The sequence below is a fragment of the Balaenoptera musculus genome, chromosome 19 (genome assembly GCF_009873245.2).
Source record: "Balaenoptera musculus isolate JJ_BM4_2016_0621 chromosome 19, mBalMus1.pri.v3, whole genome shotgun sequence".
Classification (NCBI taxonomy): Eukaryota; Metazoa; Chordata; class Mammalia; order Artiodactyla; family Balaenopteridae; genus Balaenoptera; species Balaenoptera musculus.
The window spans coordinates 32,652,854-32,673,723 of NC_045803.1; the positions used below are offsets into that span (position 1 = coordinate 32,652,854).

Sequence of the window (20,870 nt, forward strand, 5' to 3'; positions counted from 1 at the left end):
CAGGATATGATCAAGGGCAAAATAGCTTCCTTAAGACCAAGTGCCAAGGGATCTGAGAAGGTGGTTGGGAGGTGGGAGAAACGGGTGGAGGAGGCTGGGAGTCATGGGAGGCAGACTTCCTGGTGAAGGTGGAACCTCAGCTGGGTCACACCACAGGGCTAGGATTTGTTTGTGCACACAGGAGGAAGAAATGGGTTTCTTGGCTAAGGGCACATCACCGGCAGAAGCCTAGAGCCAGAAATGGCCATGTTCCCAGCATATTACGGAGAATTATCTGATCAGAAGACAGTGTTCAGAGACAGGAGGACATAGACTTAGTAGCCAGGTGGGGAGGGCTCAGGGCCTGAAAAACCAGACAGAGGGATTGAGGATGGATGTGGCAAGAAGCATTGTGCTAAACAGGCTTTGCAGCAGGGAAGGGCGATGGTTACATGAGCTCTGCAGAACCCAGTTGGGCACCAGAAAAGTGAGTGGAAATCATCTGTTGTTCTAGAGCTCTTTCGCAGGCACCTAGCATAGCTGTGGGGAAGGATGGCTGTGAGAAGATACGATGTTAAGCAGATAGACCTTCCTTCAAATGTGAACACATGTGACATGAACTTAAATGTAACTGAAAGAGCTCACTTGTTGCTGTCTCCCACCTACCATCAGCATTTGTAGAATTCCTTTCAGAGAACAGATTGAAAATGAAGCCATGAGTTGTTAATTTCATTATTTATAATTTTGGAACTTGGTAGTGATGAATGGCTCCTTTTAGGGTTCTGAATAAAAAGCCATTTTTAGCTATATTTCTGGGCTTCTGTTTGGCTTGCTTAAAGGAATATAAGAATCAGCATGATTTTATTTAACAAAGCTTTAATATATAAATGTTACTAAGTAAAATAACATAGTACGTTTAATAAGATACTTTTGAAATTTCCATATCTATAAACGAACGCAGTAACTTCAAGAAAATAATATAAGATTTTAAGAGACTCTATCTTGGTTTATTACTAACAATATTAGCAAATGGATAATCATGGACTTGAATGAGTAAAACTTTTCCTACTGCTCCAAAAAAAAATCTAGCACACATTGGATAAGAAGAGGAAATAGATAACTTGCTGCCTCCGCAGGACAATGATTTTTTTCTTGCTTTTTTTTTTTTTTTTAATCTTTTGTTGTCTTTCAGAAATTACAGTCCCACCCCACAGTCATGCTTTTTGCACTTATCGCACTGGAAAAGTTTGCACAGACAAGTAGGTATAGTGACTTCTTACATTAATGATCTATATTGCTTGTTAAAAATCTTATTTTTCATAGTTACTGGATGAGCTGATGCTTTTGAACCCCATCAAACATGCATACATTCTGGGGAATTCCCTGGTGGCCTGGTGGTTAGGATTCTGGGCTTTCACTGCTGTGGCCCCAGGTTCAATCCCCGGTTGGGGAACTAAGATCCCTCAAGCCGTGTGGCACAGCCAAATAAATAAATAAGAAGCATGCATACATTCTGACTTGTCTGGGTAAACATCTCAAAGCCAGTAAGATGTAACAGTGACAAAGGCAAGAGTTTTCTCACCTAAAGAATCAAAACTTAATGGTTCTGAAGAACCTAGGGGCAGGACAGGAATAAAGACGCAGACGTAGAGAATGGACTTGAGGACACGAGGAGGGGGAAGGGTAAGCTGGGACGAAGTGAGAGAGTGGCATGGACATATATACACTACCAAATGTAAAACAGATAGCTAGTGGGAAGCAGCCACATAGCACAGGGAGATCAGCTCGGTGCTTTGTGACCACCTAGAGGGGTGGGATAGGGAGGGTGGGAGGGAGACGCAAGAGGGAGGAGATATGGGGATATATGTATATGTATAGCTGATTCACTTTGTTATAAAGCAGAAACTAACACACCACTGTAAAGCAATTATACTCCAATAAAGATGTTAAAAAAAAATATATATATATATATATATAAAGAATCAAAACTTGGTGACCGTGATTACCCACTTTTTTTTTTTTTTTAATGAAAGCTTATTTATTTATTTATTTATTTATTTATTTATTTTTGGCTGTGTTGGGTCTTCGTTTCTGTGCGAGGGCTTTCTCTAGTTGCGGCGAGTGGGGGCCACTCTTAATCGCGGTGCGCGGGTCTCTCACTGTCGCGGCCTCTCTTGTTGTGGAGCACAGGCTCCAGACGCGCAGGCTCAGTAGTTGTGACTCACGGGCCCAGTTGCTCCGCGGCATGTGGGATCTTCCCAGACCAGGGCTCGAACCCATGTCGCCTGCATTGGCAGGCAGATTCTCAACCACTGCACCACCAGGGAAGCCCAGTGATTACCCACTTTTTATAGCTAAAAATTTAGTGATCATATTGCTACTTTCTAGAAAATAGAGCTCTTGGGCTTTGTCATTATTATAGTTTCCAGATTCTCTAATTGTCTCTCCTCACTCTTACCCTCCATTAATCTACCCAGCAAATCATCCTACTCTTTCATGGTTAATTTAAGGTTTATGTCTTCCCAACAGGTGAAAATAAATTGACTATATCTGAATCCAGTATTAGTGACCGGCTTGTCACATTAGAGTCCTGGGCTGATGATCCTGATTATCTGAAACGTCAAGTTGGTTTCTGTGCCCAGTGGAGCTTAGACAATCTCTGTAAGTAGGAGTTGTCCTTCATTAAAATGCCTGTTTTCAGTTCCAAATCCACTTCTTAAATAGGATCACAGGTCTTTATTTTGTGACAGTGTGAGTTTTTCCGTATAAGATCCTCTACTGGTGGGTTGGCTATATTCTAGCAGTAAAGTATCCTAGGGACTCTTCAGACTATTAGATGGAATGCTTCTAATTGCAGCACTCTCCTGTTCAAAAACTTTTACTGGTCCCCTGTTTCCTCCTGCATCCAGGCTATTAATCAGATGCCACTGTCTAATCAACTCTTTCCAACACAAACTCTTCTCACTGTCCTACAAGCAGTTCCCAATCATTCCTACCCCTGGGCATGTTCCCCTCACTTGGAATTCCCTCTTTACTCTTCTCTCTGTCCCAGCTTTGCTCTTCAAAACTCAAGTCATGTCTTACCTATACCGTGAGAGTTGCTCCCAACTTTTCTTTTTCTCCTCCAAGGGCTGCAAGAACTAAAACTATATTACTGCTCTAACCTCACTCCCCCTCCCACAGGTAGCACTGTGCTAAAGCACAGTTGGACATGTGACCCCTCTGCTCCTACTGCAACATTATGCGGAGTAGCTCAGTGCCCAGCCTGTGTAGTGCCAGTTAAAGAATAATTCTGAATAAGTACCATTTGGATTTTGCTACATGCAAAATAATGACTATAGGGAACAGAAATATAAACCTAGAAGTGCTGCCTTTACTAGCATTTGCTTAATTAATCTTCATATGGCAGTGTAGCAGCAAAGCTAAGGTTATAAGTCTACCAATTCTGCCATTTATGAGCACCTCCACTTCTTAACTAGAAAGGCAACTAGCGATGACAGTAGCTTTTTTCTCCACAACAGCCTGCCTTAGAAATGTGCCCACTTTTTCTTTTGCAGTTTTAAAAGAAGGTAGGCAGCTGACCTATGAGAAAGTGGACTTGAATAGCATTAAGGCCATGCTAAATAGCAACGATGTCAGCGAGTACCTGAAGATCTCGCCTCATGGCTTGGAGGTAAAGCTTCCATAGACGGACCATTCTGGGGAGAAAATCTTGTCCTCATTTTCGTGCCCTGGTTCTGAACAAAAGCAATCCTTGCAAAATAGATGGAAATTTTCTACATACTCAAAGAGTATTTAGAGGTAGAAGTGGTGGGAGAGAGCGTGTTTGGGATATTATTTACTCTTTCATATCTCACATGGTCCTATACATATAGTACATGCTATAATGTTTGATTGGTTTAAATATGTATGATTTTCATCTCTGCCATTTTATGCAGTTAAAGGTACAAAGACTAGTGTTTCTAAAAGAGGCCCTTCCCTTTTTAAATCCCTGCATAACCAATTGTATTCAGTCTAGAGCTTCACCTTCTCCCTGTATGTTGAAAATGTTGCTGATTTGGGGGTGAAGGTTAATGAAAGAGCCGCTTATATACAGGAAGGTACCGTTAGGCACTAGACATGTCAAGATTAAAGACCCGTTTGAAGAATGGCTGCACATAGGCTCTTTGATCTTACATCTTGCCAAATGCTTTACGTAGCTTTCTGCTTTAGATTATTTTTAGGTACTCCATCTTATACCCTTCAATATCCTTCTCTCCCTCATCTCCCTCCCTAACAAGTACAGGTTAAGGCAATGTTTATGCATTTGGAAAAGATTCTACTATAAGAGCAAAGCTCTGTAAGTACTTAAAAATGAAGCCAGTAGCCTTCACTAATTCTTATTTTGAGGTCTTCCAATCCTTTCAATCTGGAACTCCCTGGAAATTAAACTATAAAATAGAGTGTCCTTCCTTCGGTTTTGTACTTTTTGTCACTGAGAATGCACAGGGAAGAAGACAGTAGTCCACCAGGAGCTTTAATGAGGAAGAATAGATTCCACCTTCTGAGCAGTCGGTTATCTCTGGTGGTCTTCAGGCATTGATGGTGGACTGCCATGCTCTTTGATTTTGCCAGGCTCGCTGTGATGCCTCTTCTTTTGAAAGTGTGCGCTGCACCTTTTGTGTGGATGCTGGGGTGTGGTACTACGAAGTAACAGTGGTCACTTCTGGTGTCATGCAGATCGGCTGGGCCACACGAGACAGCAAATTTCTCAATCATGTGAGTACCTTGGAGACCTGTGCGGATGAGAGCAGCAGCAGTTTCTTTGGCGAGTGGGTGGCGGATACTCATTTTTCAGATAGTTTTGCACAATAATCGTTCCTTGGGCTGCATCACATGGTGCCAAATCCCTAACAGTGGTTTTCTAAGCTGATTTAGAAATAGGAAAACACAGGTGAAATTGCCCCTCAGCTGTTTTTTTCCCTCAGATTTTAAGTTCATGTTAATCTTCCACCCAGAGTTTAGATGTGCTCTTTTTCCTTTTTTTTTTTTTTAATTAACTTATTTATTTTATTTATTTTGTTTTTGGCTGCATTGGGTCTTTGTTGCTGCGCGTGGGCTTTTCTCTAGTTGCAGCGAGGGGGTGCTACTCTTCGTTGGGGTGGCTCCTCTTGCTGTGGAGCACGGGCTCTAGGCGTGCAGGCTTCAGTAGTTGTGGCTCGCAGGCTCTAGAGTGCAGGCTCAGTAGCTGTGGCACACAGGCTTAGTTGCTCCGCGGCATGTGGGATCTTCCCGGACCAGGGCTCGAACCCGTTTCACCTACACTGGCAGGCGGATTCTTGACCACTGCGCCACCAGGGAAGCCCCTCTTTTTCTTTTTCGGCTCTGCTCCAGCCCCAGCCACATCTTTGGCTCAGTTTTTATATTGGGTCCAGTGATGGTTTTTACCTTGCGTTTAAGCTTTAGGAACTTTGTAGGAATTCTATTCCTTTCATAAAATACTAAATGTTGTCTTGACTCCTCTTACTTTACTTTTACCTTGTAATTAGTAGGCACATTTGTTTTCAATATTCAGTATTTATCTTTTGCTATACAAAGCTGTAATTTATAAGGGAAAATTAAGTCCACTAGAGGAAGCAGAATTGGGCTGCCTCTACCTGGGTGTGAGAGGTTGGGGTTCTTCGCTTTCCTACAAATGTTAATTTCTTGCCACTTTATACCCTTCTAATGCCCAACCCAATTGGCTTTCTTCGTATAGTCATATTATAAGCTGTTTGGAATTAATCCAGTTTTGATCAGGAATATTTTGTGGACATATGATTTTTACCCTTTGATCTGGGAAAAGTCCCTTAGATTTTTTTTTTTTATGTTAATCTAAATAATAGCCTCCCATCCCATATGTAAGGTCCTGGGATGGGTTTTAGAAGTGATCCAACAAAATCAAAGTAAAACTTGCCTCCCATAAAGCTAGTTTCTAAAGTGCCCTTTCAACAAGGCTGTACAGCATCCTGGAATTGTTCATGGCATTTTACTAAACTCCTTGCTGGAAAGAGACAAATTGGAGGAAGAGGGCACAGGGAGAGGTCAGGTCTGGATTTTTGTCCAGGATGGAAAACTGGACCCCAGTCTGCCATTGCTTTGTTGGGAACCTTCCCTGATGCAGCGCTTCCTAGTCCACTAGGCCTTAATGAAAACCTGGAAGAATGGGGCTTTTTTGTGGCACCGTGTAGTCAGAAGTAAGTGGGTCTGGAGAGCAATGCCAGTTAGTCTTGGGCACTAATTTAAAGAAGACAGTATCAGTTACACTGACAGCCTGCCCCAAATGATGTCCTCAAGATGATTTTTTAGGACTTAAAAAAAAAAAATCTTAATTTCCAGAGCACCTTCATTTTAGAGCCTATCATCTGATTCCCACAACAGTTTTTACTGTCACAGTTTCCATTTCACAGATGAGAAAACTGAGACTAAGACTGGGACAAAAAGAAACTAGGACTAGAATTCAGTCCCCTTCCTATTCTACAATAGTTGTGTTCTTTGCATTTGAAAGTGGGGAGAGTCTCAGAGAAGTAGCTAGTCTCATTTGGAAGTAAAGATTTGTTCGGGAACTAGAAGAAATGTGGATTCCTCTCGGGAGAAAGCTTCGATATAAAATGTGCCTCTCCTAATTTGGCAGCACACTACAGGTCTGAGTGTAGTATATTTGAGACTGAATGTTGCAGATTGTTTTTTTTTAATGGCCAATGAAGCTAGATCATTTTATCTGATGGATGAAACTAATTTCTGCCATATAGTTGCAAAAACTTTGACTTCTCAAGTTAAGAGGCTTAACATACTATCTTCCTACCCTCCAGATTGCTTGATAGACTTAATTTCTTTCTTTAAAAAACAAAAACGATGGGGCTTCCCTGGTGGCGCAGTGGTTGAGAATCTGCCTGCCAATGCAGGGGACACGGGTTCGAGCCCTGGTCTGGGAAGATCCCACATGCTGCAGAGCAACTGGGCCCGTGAGCCACAACTACTGAGCCTGCGCGTCTGGAGCCTGTGCTCCGCAACAAGAGAGGCCGCGATAGTGAGAGGCCCGCGCACCGCGATGAAGAGTGGCCCCCACTTGCCACAACTAGAGAAAGCCCTCGCACAGAAACGAAGACCCAACACACCCAAAAGTAAAAATAAAAAAAATAAATTAAGAGTCAAAATGATAAAAAAAAAAAAAAAAAAACAAAAACGAAACATTTTTCCCTGATTCAAGTACTGGTTGGTTAGAAAATGGTGAAGTCCGATGTATCTTTCCCCAAATGTAGGATTTTAATGATGTTGCCATACTTACAACTTTGCTTCACATGGACATTGTTCTGGTGATTCTGAATCTTTTTGCCTGTACAGATAGGGTGTGGTTTTATGGAATAAGTCATTCCTAGGATACACGCAGTTTCTAAAAATTTGAAGTCTGTTCATAGACTTATTTTAACTCCTACGGCTTGGGCTTCGGTTTTGAAAGATGATCAAAGTGTTGGGCTTGGACATAGATCATTAATCTGAGAAGCTAAAGGATAGTTCTTGTTCAGGTCACTTAGAGAATAGTTATCTTGTATATCTTTATGGGGGTTTGGGAGGAGCAAGTTTCCAAGGGTGCATTTGGACTTATCTAAAATATCTTTTGCCTTTTCATGAGCATCTGCCATGTGACAGGTCTTTCACATACTCATCTCTAATCTTTTTGAGAGTTTGGGAAGGTATTATTCTCCCATTTAAAGATGAGAATGAAGTTAAAAGAAATTAATTTAGAAGCTTGCCCAAAGTCACCTAGCCTCCAACTGCTGGCGAACAATTCAAACCCTGGTCGAGGCAGCCCATGCTTCTTTCCCTATTGAAGCCTCTTGCCATGGAGAAAATGACTCTGCTATCTTAAACAGGAAAAGAATGACTTGGAAGCCTATTGGGGGCTCCCAGACTATTGAGGGGTTTGGGAACCAGACAGCCTCCAAGGCAGCGTCAGAGGCGAAGACACAAGAAGTACAACAGCCAGTGTTTTAGGGACCAGGATGCCAACACTGCTGCCACAAAGGTCCTAACCATTCCTCCATGTGGGGTCACAGACACTAGGTGTCTGATGGGAGGGTCCGGTTGGCCAAGGTCACATCTTACCCCTCCATCTCCAGAGCAGGAGGCAGGACACTGCCTCATTCATTACATTCCCCATAGCAGGAAGTGGTAGGGATACTGGAGAGCAGAAGAAAAGATGGTGTCCACCACATAGGGTAGGAGTCAGTATATTTCCTAAACAACAAACTATGGATAAACGCTTTTTTTTTGTTTGTTTTTAGTAATGTTGCCATTACTGAAGTATACATGACCAGAAACAGGCGGATCAAAATAATCACCCCAAGTACCAAGCTAGCTACACTGTTCTCTCATTTATCTGCCTCAGCTGATGGAGACCATAGTTATAGTTCTGCTGGGAATATTTTCACATTGAAAGAGGGTGTAGTACATCTGGACTGCTCTTTGGTATGTGAGCTCAAAGGACTTTTTAAAGTGTATCTCTGGGCTTCCCTGGTGGCTCAGTGGTTGGGAATCCGCCTGCCAATGCAGGGGACATGGGTTTGAGCCCTGGTCCGGGAAGATCCCACATGCCATGGAGCAGCTAGGCCCATGTGCCACAACTACTGAGCCTGTGCTCTGGAGCCCGCGAGCCACAACTACTGAGCCCAGGCACCACAACTACTGAAGCCTGCGTGCCTAGAGCCCGTGATCCGCAACGGGAGAGGCCACCGCAATGGGAAGCCCACGCACCACAACGAGGACCCACTCGCTGCAACTAAAGCCCGTGCACAGCAGCAAGGACCCAACGCAGTCAAAAATAAATAAAATAAATAAATTTAAAAAAAATAATAAAGTGTATCTCTGCTTAGCAGAGGCACCTACTTCTTAGCCTGTAGAAGTTGATCTGTGGTTAGAATGATTAGAGTTCCCCCTCTGTCTCCAAATGCCACTCTACTGTGAAATTCATCCAGGCATAGAAGACATTGCATGGTAAAGTCTGCTCTTAACCAATTCTTGGTGGCTGGGAATCTTCTAGGAATTTCTTTCAAGTGTTCAGTGGAGGACTTCATAGGACATTAGAAAGGAAAGATAGAAAAGAATTGCTTGCCTTTTGCCTATGCCCCAACACCCACAAATAAAAAATAAGTTTTTACTTATTTGTTCAGGCTTTGAAAGGAATAGCAAGGTGTTTTTTCTAATAGACTGGTGAATATCTTCTCGGCCTTACGCTGAGAACTTATGCAAGTTCATTTAACTCTTGAATAGTCTGAATAGTGCATTCAGAAGCTAATTCAGAAGCCTCACTTTGGAGAACACTCATCCGAGTTCAGTATGTTGTGGTCCGAGTAGTCAAGAAGCATCTTGGAGCCCTTTTTCCAATCTATCTCCTCACTTCATTGTCGCATAGAATAAGCAGACCATCACCAGGATCTGAGATCTTACTTGGATTCAGCCCACATTTTCAATGCCTTTCTCCACTAGAATCTTTCACCATTGAGCCTTAAAGATAGCAGTTGTCTGATCTGCATGTTTCCTCTGTATTTTCTATTTTCTTCTTATAAGTGCTCAAAATAATTTCTTAAGATCCCACCTACCCTTTTATGTTAACAATAAAATAATTGTGAAATAATTAAAAGGCAGTAAGTAATAAAAGAAGCTGCCAAGGACCTGTGTGATGTTCAGATATCTCAGAATACCTATTAGCTGATTACCCACTGTAACCTTCTGTTGTCTCCAGTTTTGAAATCTCTGAGCATGTGGGTGTTTTGAAGTGTACTACATGAAAGAAAGGTGTTTGCCCACACCAGCCTTGGAATCAGAAAATTCCAAGGTCCAAACTTGACTTTTTTAGTAACATGTCCCTGGGCAAGCTGGTTGACTTCTCTGAGCCTTATTTCCTCTTAAAATGGAATATAATACCACCAGCCTCAAGGTGGTTCATGAGAATTAAATGAACTAACAGACATGAAACTTGGGAAAAATTTGTTGGTGAAGTCACACTCTATTCTGACTCTATGTCAGAATTTTGGTATCTTCCAAGAACTGTAGGCTCTCTCGCTTCATCCAAAAAGCTTAGAATTCTAGCCACCAGGTTAATGGTTATAAAAGATGCACTCTGTTTTCTCAGAACACATCAGGCAGAGCCTTGCTAATCTTCTGGGCCCTCTCTCCCTCCAGGAAGGCTACGGCATTGGGGACGACGAATACTCCTGTGCATACGATGGCTGCCGGCAGCTGATTTGGTACAACGCCAGAAGTAAGCCTCACCAGCACCCCTGCTGGAAAGAAGGTATTCGTTCCTCTCCATCATGAATTTATTAATTAGGTTAAGACATCTGGTTATGATGAGGCATTTATTATGTTAGGCTTTAAAATCTTTTAATGGAAAAAGAGTAAATGTGAAAAGGGATATTAGCCTTTGTATCCCCTACCATAGATGTGAACCGTACTCTCCTGATAGTCACCTCTGATGGAGCCCTTCCTTTAGCAAAACATTTCAGACTATAAAATTCTTAATTTAGTGGGAAAATGATCATCTTAAGATTAATATGAATTCTAGTTTCCTCTCTGGGTATATGTCTTAAATCAAAGCAGCCGTGGAGATATTGAGGACACTGAAATTGTAATGCCAATAAAATAAGGTTATTTTCAGAGAATCGGCACTATTCAGTGGACACATTCCGGGGCTCTCTAGGGCAGCTTTTAAGGGTGACTTGAGTACTGTTAGTCTCAAACACTTCTGCCCAGCCTCATTTCTCCAGACATCGGGCTCAGGGTGCTGCAGGGGCATAGGCTACCAGGACTCTCAATCAAGGCTCTAGGATTTTAGCAAGAATATATCTTATCAACAGCATGATCTTTTTTGCCCCATTCAGTTTTTTTTTCCAACTGCTTTGCAATATCCAACGCCCTAGACCCATGAAAACATTTATTAATGAAAGATTCAAACAGCATAGTTAGAGCCACAGTTGATTTGTTAAACACTTATACCAAAAAATTTACGGTGAGTGTTTTTACCCCCAACTAAATACAGTGAAAACAGGGCTTCCCTGCTTCAGCACCACTGCACTGGAGGGTAGTATTCTCAAGGGGCCTCCTGGTGCACTGCCTTGTTCTGAAGACATAGAGTCATATGGTAGGGGATGGAACCTCCGGAAAAATTTTATTCCCAGCATTGGAGCTAGATGGGGGATATAGCCCAGCTTCTTCTCCAAGCTTCCCTCTCTCTGTTTCCTGCCGCAATCAGCATTATAGATGTAAACTGAATTTTCAGGCATGCTAAGAGAGCAGGAATTTGACCCTTGCTGTGAGGGGACAGCTTCTCTTAATTAACTAATAGTGTGGAAAGGAAAAAACCTGCAAGGCCGACATAAGCCCTCATTTTAAGGGTTTGCAGGTTAAAGGAACATAACACTTCTTCATTTTTTTTTTAAATACTTTTCTGATATTTTTTTGTTGTCGTTATAAATTTATTTATTTTTGTCTGCGTTGGGTCTTCGTTGCTGCGCACAGGCTTTCTCTAGTTGCAGCGAGCAGGGGCTACTCTCTGTTGCGGTGCGCAGCCTTCTCATTGTGGTGGCTCCTCTTGTTGCGGAGCACGGGCTCTAAGCACATGGGCTTCAATAATTGTGGCACGTGGGCTCAGTAGTTGTGGCTCGAGGGCTCTAGACCGCAGACTCAGTAGTTGTGGCGCACTGGTTTAGTTGCTCTGCGGCATGTGGGATCTTCCCTGACCAGGGATGGAACCCGTGTCCCTTGCATTGGCAGGTGGATTCTTAACCACTGCGCCACCAGGGAAGTCCAACACTTCTTCATTTAACAAAGCATAAAATAGAGGCACTGTCTGCAAAGACTGTCTTGTTTGTTTTTTAAATGATTTTTTAAAAGATTTCTTAAGTTTATTACAAAATTTGGAAAATAGGGGTAAAAAGCAAAATGAAACCAAAATCTCATGTAATTCCTCCATCCAGAGATTTCTTTAAGACACAATCTAGTGTGTATATATAGATATGTATTTTTTTTATTAATTTACCTTTAAAATAATTTTTAAAATTTTTATTGGAGTATAGTTGATTTACAACGTTGTATTAGTTTCAGGTGTACAGCAAAGCAAATCAGTTATACATATACATATATCCACTCTTTTTTAGATTCTTTTCCCATATAGGCCATTGGAGAGTACTGAGTAGAGTTCCCTGTGCTATACAGTAGGTCCTTATTAGTTATCTATTTTATATATAGTAGTGTGTATGTGTCAATCCCAATCTCCTAATTTGTCCCTCCCCCCGCCCTTACCCCCTGGTAACCATAAGTTTGTTTTCTACATCTATAACTCTATTTCTGTTTTGTAGATAAGTTCATTTGTACCCTTACTTTAGACTCCACATATAAGCGATATCATGTAATATTTGTCTTTCTCTGTCTGACTTACATCACTCAGTATGACAATCTCTAGGTCCATCCATGTTGCTGTAAATGGCATTATTTCATTCTTTTTTATGGCTGAGTAATATTCCGTTGTATATATGCACCACATCTTTTTTATCCATTCCTCTGTTGATGGACATTTAGGTTGCTTCCATGTCCTGACTATTGTAAATAGAGCTGAAATGAACATTGGGATGCATGTATCTTCTCAAATTATGGTTTTCTCCTGATATATGCCCAGGAGTGGGATTGCTGGATCATATGGTAGCTCTATTTTTAGTTTTTTAAGGAACCTCCATACTGTTCTTCATAGTGCCTGTACCAATTTACATTCCCACCAAAAGTGTGGGAAGATTCCCTTTTCTCCCCACCCTCTCCAACATTTATTGTTTGTATATTTTTTGATGATGGCCATTCTAACTGGTGTGAGTTGATACTTCATTGTAGTTTTGATTTGCATTGCTCTAATAATTAGTGATGTTGAGCATCTTTTCATGTGCTTTTTAGCCATATGTATGTCTTCTTTGGAGGAATGTCTATTTAGATCTTCCACCCATTTTTTAATTGGGTTGTTTGTTTTTTTGATATTGAGCTGCATGAGCTGTTTGTATATTTCAGAGATTAATCCCTTGTTGGTTGCTTTGTTTGCAAATATTTTCTCCCATTCTGAGGGTTGTCTTTTCATTTTGTTTATGGTTTCCTTTGCTGTGCAAGAGCTTTTAAGTTTAATTAGGTCCCATTTGTTTGTTTTTATTTTCATTACTCTAGGAGGTGGATCAAAAAAGATCTTGCTGGGATTTATGTGAAAAAGTGTTCTGCCTATGTTTTCCTCTAAGAGTTTTATAGTATCCGGCCTTACATTTAGGTCTTTAATCCATTTTGAGTTTATTTTTGTGTATGGTGTATATTTTTTGTTGTTACACTTACTATGCCTTGAACAGCTTTCCAGGTTATTAAATAACATTGTTTTTAATGGCTTTTCAATATTCCATTATATAATAGTACTATATTAATCAATGCCTCAATGTTGGACAGTTACATTTTTTCCTTTTAAAATTATTATTATAAAAAAATTATAAACCATTCTGGATTTTCTCAGGATAAATCCTTAGAAGTGAATCTTCTCTGGCAAAGGGTATACAGAATTTCAAGGCTTTTGCCATATATTGCCAGATTTTCCTCCAGTACCATTGAGTGTCAGTTTTTCTTGTCATCACTTTATAATTTCATGGATTTATCTTTGACTATTTATTTATTTATTTATTTATATAAATTTATTATTTATTTATTTATTTTTGGCTGCATTGGGTCTTTTTTGCTGCCCTCGGGCTTTCTCTAGTTGCGGTAAACGGGGGCTACTCTTCATTGTGGTACGAGCACTTCTCATTGCGATGGCTTCTGCTGTTGCGGAGCGAGGGCTCTAAGCGCGCAGGCTTCGGTAGTTGTGGCACGTGGGCTCTTCCCAAACCAGGGATTGAACCCATGTCCCCTGCGTTGGCAGACAGATTCTTAACCACTGCGCCACCAGGGAAGTCCCTTTGACATTTTAAAAAGCAAAAACTTTATGAGTGAATATGAATGCTTTAAAAAAAAAAACATGTTTGGGGGCAGTTGTTATGTCAGACAGTTTTGTTTTGTTTTGTTTTGTTTTTTTGGCTGTGCCTCACAGCTTGCAGGATCTTAGTTCCCAGACCAGGGATTGAACCCTCACCCTCGGCAGTGAAAGCACGGAGTCCTAACCACTGGACTGCCGGGGAATTACCTCTCAGAGAGTTTTAACTCTCACCAGAGAGGCAAAAAAGTTCATGATTTTGATCTTACCATATTTTACTGATCCCAAAATGCACATTTTCCCCACATTTTCACATCTTTGAAATTGGGATGCATCTTACAATTGATGGCTTTTCATAGATTAGTTGGCAGCATTTTCCTCTTAATGGTACATCCAAATATTGATGTAAATGGGTCAGATCAGTTGCAGAAGAAGCAAAAACGATGAATATGTTGAGTACAGGGCTATAAAAACAGACTTAATACAGTGACATTAAAACCCTGAGACAGCAGAATCTCCATATCCTAACAGTGTTTCACTTTATCCTCTAGGAGACACAGTAGGATTTCTGTTAGACTTGAATGAAAAGCAAATGATTTTCTTTTTAAATGGCAACCAGCTGCCTCCTGAGAAGCAAGTCTTTTCATCTACTGTGTAAGTACCTTCTCTCAGTCAAAAATTTGAGCAGATGCATGGAATGTACTTTTCTCCAGAAAAAAAAAAACAAACTTTGTCCATTTATGTAGTCAGTTGTGATGAGAAATCACTGTATTTCAAGTAATTGGAGACCCATTTGATCTTACCTAAAACTATCCCAGAGTTTGATATAGGAAGGTAAGAGCAGGATGTTCTCTGGTTCACAGTCCTGTCTAGGTTAATAAACAGAATGTCACCCTTCTTTCTGCTCGGGTATGACTTATTCCCACTTTCTGAACTCCACTTTGTGTATGAGCTTTATTTTGTTTTTATGAATTCTCTTGACCTCTGTTCATTTTTACTTGTAGATCTGGATTTTTTGCTGCAGCTAGTTTCATGTCATATCAACAATGTGAGTTCAATTTTGGAGCAAAACCATTCAAATATCCACCATCTATGAAATTTAGCACTTTTAATGACTACGCCTTCCTAACAGCTGAAGAGAAAATCATTTTGCCTAGGTAAGGAATCTGCAGTCAAGGAGACCACACTGGCCATGACATAGCCAGTGTTGGGCCTTTATGGTCTTAAAGGTATCTATAACGTAATGTTGTAATCCTAGCTCCTGTTCTGGCTCAAAAAGCAGGTTTGTAACGAGCCCTTCTGCACTGTACTTCACCCTTGGACTCAGTGTCCCAAGACTTGAGAGTGGCTCAGTCAGCAGTTTCCAGATGAACTAGAAAATGTCACACAGTGACGACAGCCCTGCCTGCAGCGGCAGAGCCTCCATAATATCCCAGGAACAGAAGGGCCACTTGTATCCCAGCTCAGAGATCTGAGTTTCATTCTTAGAACTTCCCTTCACCTTGTCTCGGTGCCTGACAGGGATTCTGAACTTCAGATTCCTCTTAGTGAAAGTGTGAAGTAACACCTTTCTCATCTGTCATACCCCATCATTTTTTTTATGTAGCCTGTCTTCTTGGATGTGGCCCATAAACAAGTCTGCCTTCTCACATACGCCCTGAAAGGTACAATCGATCCATCTAAGAGTTCCCCTGGAGGCTGGCCTTGGTTAAAACTGCTTCAGCATTTAGTTAACCGCCCCTGCAGAATTAAACTTTCCAAAAGTCAGATGGCAATAGGCGCCAGCTGTCGGAAAGTCTTTTATGGGCAGCTTCTCTGGGTACCACTTCACTTTGGCGCCCAAAGTGCAGCCTGCCTTGAATAAGAACAGCAGAGTTACAAGCTAGGGCAGTCCTATAATACACTAGACTTTGTTTTTTGTGACAGTGACACCAAGACAGGAGTTGTTGGAGACTGAGTGGCCTCCTTAATGCCAAGGGGTCCTTTTTTACTCATAGTAATAGTATTCTTTTCTGACTTCAGGGTAGGAGATCATGGTCCTGTTTCTATCTGGCATCTTGTAAATTGTTCTATATTGTAAATCCTCTCTGTCTCTATCTCTTCTTCTATTCATTCTTTTTTTTTTCTTCTTAAACTTTTTATTATGGAAAACTTCAGATACACACAAAAGAAAAAAAGAATAGTACAATAAAGCACCATGTACCCACCTCTCAGCTACAAAAGTCATCCACTCACGACCACCTGCTTCTCTTACAGTTTTCCCTCATCTCTGTTAATAGCTCCATTGTCATTCCAGTTTCCCTGGCTGTAATCCTAGAGTATCCTTGACAAGGCAGGGTATGACTTTCTGCCATTTCCACGACAGATCCCTCAGCAAATCCTGTGGGCTGTGCCTTCAGAATATATCCCAAATCCAACTACTTCTTGTCCCTCTCCCTGCTACCACCATGGTTGAAGCCTCCATCATTTTCCACCTGGATTGTTCTTGCCCTGCCCTTAAACTGTAGTCTCCCTGTTCCTGCCTTAACCCCCTTCGGTCTATTCAGCACAGCTCCAGAATGATTTTGTTATAACATAAATCAGATCATGCACTTCTGTGCTGAAAAGACTCTAGTGGCTTCCTCTTTCACTTAAGGTGAAAGCTTAAATCCTAGCAGACTCTATACGATTTGTCCGCTCCTCTCCTCCATTACTTCTCTGACCTCCGACCCTCTCCCATATGCTTCTGCTCTTTCAGCCATCCTGGCCTCCTTGCTGCTCCTGAAGCATACCAGGTCTACTATTGTAGCCCCAGGGCCTTTGCACTAGAATGTTCTGCTGTCGCAGTGCTTCCTGCTACTAGAATGTTCTGATGTGTGTTTTCCAGTACCACTGAGCAGTTGACTCAATTCTGACACTGTCTACCTGGAGATAGCATCAGATCCCACTGGTGAAGGGCTCAGTCCTGCAAAGACTGCTCTTTTCTCCCACTTTAGATGCCAGTCACAAGTCCAGGTTATGACCAACTGGCTGTAAATTGGAGGCTCCCATGACCTCCTCCTTGGGTTTGATTAATTTGCTAGAGCTACCACCACAGAACTCAGGAAAGCAGTTTACTTCTTACTAGGTTACCGGTTTATTATAATAGGATATAACTCAGGAACGGGCTATCTGTGTATGCCAATCTCCCTGCCTGTCACTGTTCACCAGCCCTGAAACTCTTTGAACCTTGTCCTTTTGGGTTGGTAGGGAGGCTTCATTACACAGGGCTGGTTCATTAAATCATTGGCCTTTGATGATTGAACTCAGTCTCCAGCCCACTTCCCATCCCAGGAGGTGAGGCAGAGGAGAGAGGAGGGAACTGAAAGGTTCCAACCTTCTTATCACCTGGTTGGTTCCCAGTCCCATCCTTAGGTACCTAGGGGGCTTTTTAAAAGCCGCCTCATTAACAGAACAAAGACCTTTCTAGGTCTCTTAACTTATGAATCGTCGAGGGTTTTAGGAATCTGTGCCAGGAATGCAGATGTAAACAAAATATATTTTTTATCATAAATCACAGTTTCTCTCCAAGATGCCCACAAGGCTCACTCTCTCACTCCCTTCATGTCTTCACTTAAATGTCATCTTAGTGAGACCTTCCCTAGCTGCCGTATTTAAAATTATAACTCCCTGCCTCTCACATACACACTCCTTATTCTCCTCCCTGCTTTCTTTTTCTTCACACTACTCATTAGCATTTAAAATTCTGCATACCTTACTTTTTTATCTGATTTATTGTCTGTTTTACCCCCACTGGAGTGTAAACTCTCTGAAGGCAGGGATATTTTTTTAGTCCTCTCTTCACTGCTGAATTTCCAAAGCTTGGAACAGTGCCTGGCACGTAATAAGGCCTTATGTGAATTGAACGAATGTTTGTTTCCTGTTTCTCTTGCCCATCCATCAGGCTGTACCTTCAGCAGAGCAGTTCTGCATGTCTGCTTTTCCATTCCAAGCTGAGTGAAAGTATAATGCGAGGGTTCTAACCCGAGGTGTCTGGACTTCCAGGGTGACTATGATGAGCTGTCATAAACACCTTGAAAATTGTGTGTGTGCATTTTTCTTGGGAAATGCTCTGTGCGTTTCCTCAAACACTTAGAGATGTGTGACTTTAAACATTAAAATATGCTGGTAGGGACTTCCCTTGTGGTCCAGTGGGTAAGACTCCGCGCTCCCAATGCAGGGGGCACGGGTTCGATCCCTGGTCAGGGAACTAGATCCTGCATGCATGCCGTAACCAAGAAGTCCGAGTGTCGAACCGGCACAGCCGAGATAGATAAGATAGATAGATAGATGATAGATAGATAGATAAACAAAATTTTTTTTTTTAATTTGCTGGTAAAATAAAAAGAGCACTGGACTTAGAACCAAAAGACTTAAATTTGATTCCTGAATCTGTTTACTGTGTCTGACCTATACAAATCATTTCCTTGTCTGTGACCTTATGCAAATCATTTCCTGCCCTTTTCTTTGTAAAATGGGAATGACCATGCCTCCTTCATTCTCTATTTTAGAAAATCATTGTAAGATTGAAATGAGATGTCTTGTGTGAAAACTTTACTGAACAAAGCTTAGGGAATACATGGTAGACTCACACGTACAGAGCATTTTCAAGGCACTTCGTATGCATCACTGCTAAGAGGCCCCATTTATTTGTTGACAAAATGAGTTTCAAACTGTGTTTTCTACTCAGGCACAGGCGTCTTGCTCTGTTGAAGCAAGTTAGTATCCGGGAAAACTGCTGCTCCCTGTGTTGCGATGAGGTAGCAGACACACAATTGAAGCCATGTGGACACAGGTAAGAGGGTTTGGTCATTTCCTCTTTTGTACATTACATTAGACAAAGTTTCATCCTGTTCCTGAATTGCTTTTTACAGTGTTACCAGTTCCATAGCTGTTCATCAGGGTTTATAATATCCAAAGTGGGCTGAATGAGGAATTAGAGTTTGCCAAGTAGTACATGGCTGTCTTCCAGAAAGTACCTGAAATAGAAGCAGCTGCTTGATATGGAAGGCCTGTTTTTGTTTTACTTAATTTACTCAACACTATAGTTTAAACACAGTTTTTATTCACAAAATGTAGAAGGTTTAATGCTAATTATGAGCCTCTTGGGAAATCCCTTTTAGTTTTAGAGCCTTCTCATTTACTTATTATTCACCCTCCTAAGCACTGAGATGGCAGCACCTCCCTGCCATCTAACCACATTTCAGTTGTATGAGATAAGGGCAGCCTGGATCCTATAGAACAGAGTGTCTAAAACATCAGCAAGAGCAGCAAGTAAGACAGTCCCTAAAAAGACCATCCCAACTAAGGTTAGAAAGGGGAAGAGGAGTTGGGCAGTGTGCTGGCCTTGGCCTAGCCCAGGCATGTGTGCTGACTGTATATGATCAATACCTATGCTGATGTTCCAGGCCAGCTCCCTGTAATTCATCACATCCCATACCCTGCCTTGCTCTTATTCTTGACATAGCTTTAGCTAGCAGGTTGCCTACGGGTCCAGAGCCTGGAGTGATGGACCCCAGTTTGTCTCCCCCAGGTCTGACTCAGCCTGAGCCCCTGACTCTGCCTCTGTACATTTGCCATCTTATGAAATGTGTTGTTATCTAATCGTCTGGTAAGGGACATACATGCAGTGAGTTTATCTCATTTCACCACTAGCTATACCAGTCTCTCTTCTGAAAGAAAGGCACAATGACTCCAGCTGTGATTATTCCTCTATATCAACTCTCTAGCCCGGAACGCCTCAGGATCTGGGCTTATTCATCTCTGAGCTTTCTGGCCCTTCTTGGTGGTTTTGTGCACAATAAGGGCTCATGAAAGAGGGCTGAAATCTAAAAACTTAGAACCAGGTATCTTAAGTATGACCACAGTCTCCTTCCTAGATATATCCAAAACAGAGTTGGAAGAGGAAATAAAAGAATTATAAGAAAATTTAGCTCCACTTTCAGCAACAACAACAATTTTAGAAGGGTAGAGGTTAAGAAGAGAAATCTGGCTAAACGGAATGACATGAGCCAACCCCTAGAAGAGACTGAAAATCTAAGCATTCCTGTTACCATAGAAGAAATTGAGATGATTATCAAAGCTACCTTTGCCTCCGCTGCTAAAAGCACTAAGCCCAGATGGTTTCACAGGTGAATTCTTTCAAACTTTCAGAGAATAGATAGATTCTGTTTAAACTTCTCGAGACCACAGAGATAATAGGAAGACTACAATATTCTTTTTACAAAGCCTGCATCGTAATCATATGAAAAGCTGACAAAACACACAAAAAAAGAAAACTTATGTGGGACTTCCCTCGTGGTCCAGTGGTTAAGACTTCGCCTTCCAATGTAGGGGGTGTGTGTTCAATCCCTGGTCCGCGAGCTAAGATCTCACATGCCTCACGGCCAAAAAACCAAAACATAAGACAGAAGCAATATTGTAACAGATCCAATAAAGACTTTAAAAATGGTCCACATCAAAAAAAATCTTAAAAAAAAAAAAGGAAAGAAAACTTCTGAATATAAACCTAAAAATCCTAAATAAATTATTACCAAATAGGACCCAGCAACACAACCAAGGGGGGCTTATTTCAGGAATGCAAGGTTAGTACAATATAGGAAATCAATTCATATAATTTCCCAAATAGGCCAAGGGACAGTGGAGCAGAGAATTAACACTTTCTCCAAAAATGCTGAAAAGGTATTTGTTAAAATTCAGTATCCGTCCCAAATGGATGGAATACTGCAAAACAGAAATGGATGTAGGGAATAAAATAGTATAAATTAAGAATGGATGGATACTTCCTTAGCAATATAAAAGATGTATATATCTCAGCCGAACACTAACATCTTTTTAATGGTGTCACACTGGAAGAATTGCAAGAGATGCT

The 20,870-nt window shown here is 41.4% G+C and overlaps 1 protein-coding gene across 3 annotated transcripts in view; it reads left to right on the plus strand.

Annotated features, from left to right (window-relative positions):
- Positions 1 to 20,870, plus strand: part of RSPRY1 (ring finger and SPRY domain containing 1) — a 50,826-nt gene that overhangs the window by 23,100 nt on the left and 6,856 nt on the right. For all 3 annotated transcript variants that reach the window (XM_036833082.1, XM_036833080.1, XM_036833079.1), the window contains exons 7-14: positions 1,172 to 1,238; positions 2,509 to 2,640; positions 3,537 to 3,652; positions 4,594 to 4,737; positions 10,180 to 10,291; positions 14,533 to 14,635; positions 14,986 to 15,138; positions 18,690 to 18,794. In XM_036833082.1, the coding sequence (XP_036688977.1) occupies positions 1,172 to 1,238; positions 2,509 to 2,640; positions 3,537 to 3,652; positions 4,594 to 4,737; positions 10,180 to 10,291; positions 14,533 to 14,635; positions 14,986 to 15,138; positions 18,690 to 18,794 (932 nt within the window). The remainder of the gene's footprint in view (positions 1 to 1,171; positions 1,239 to 2,508; positions 2,641 to 3,536; positions 3,653 to 4,593; positions 4,738 to 10,179; positions 10,292 to 14,532; positions 14,636 to 14,985; positions 15,139 to 18,689; positions 18,795 to 20,870) is intronic.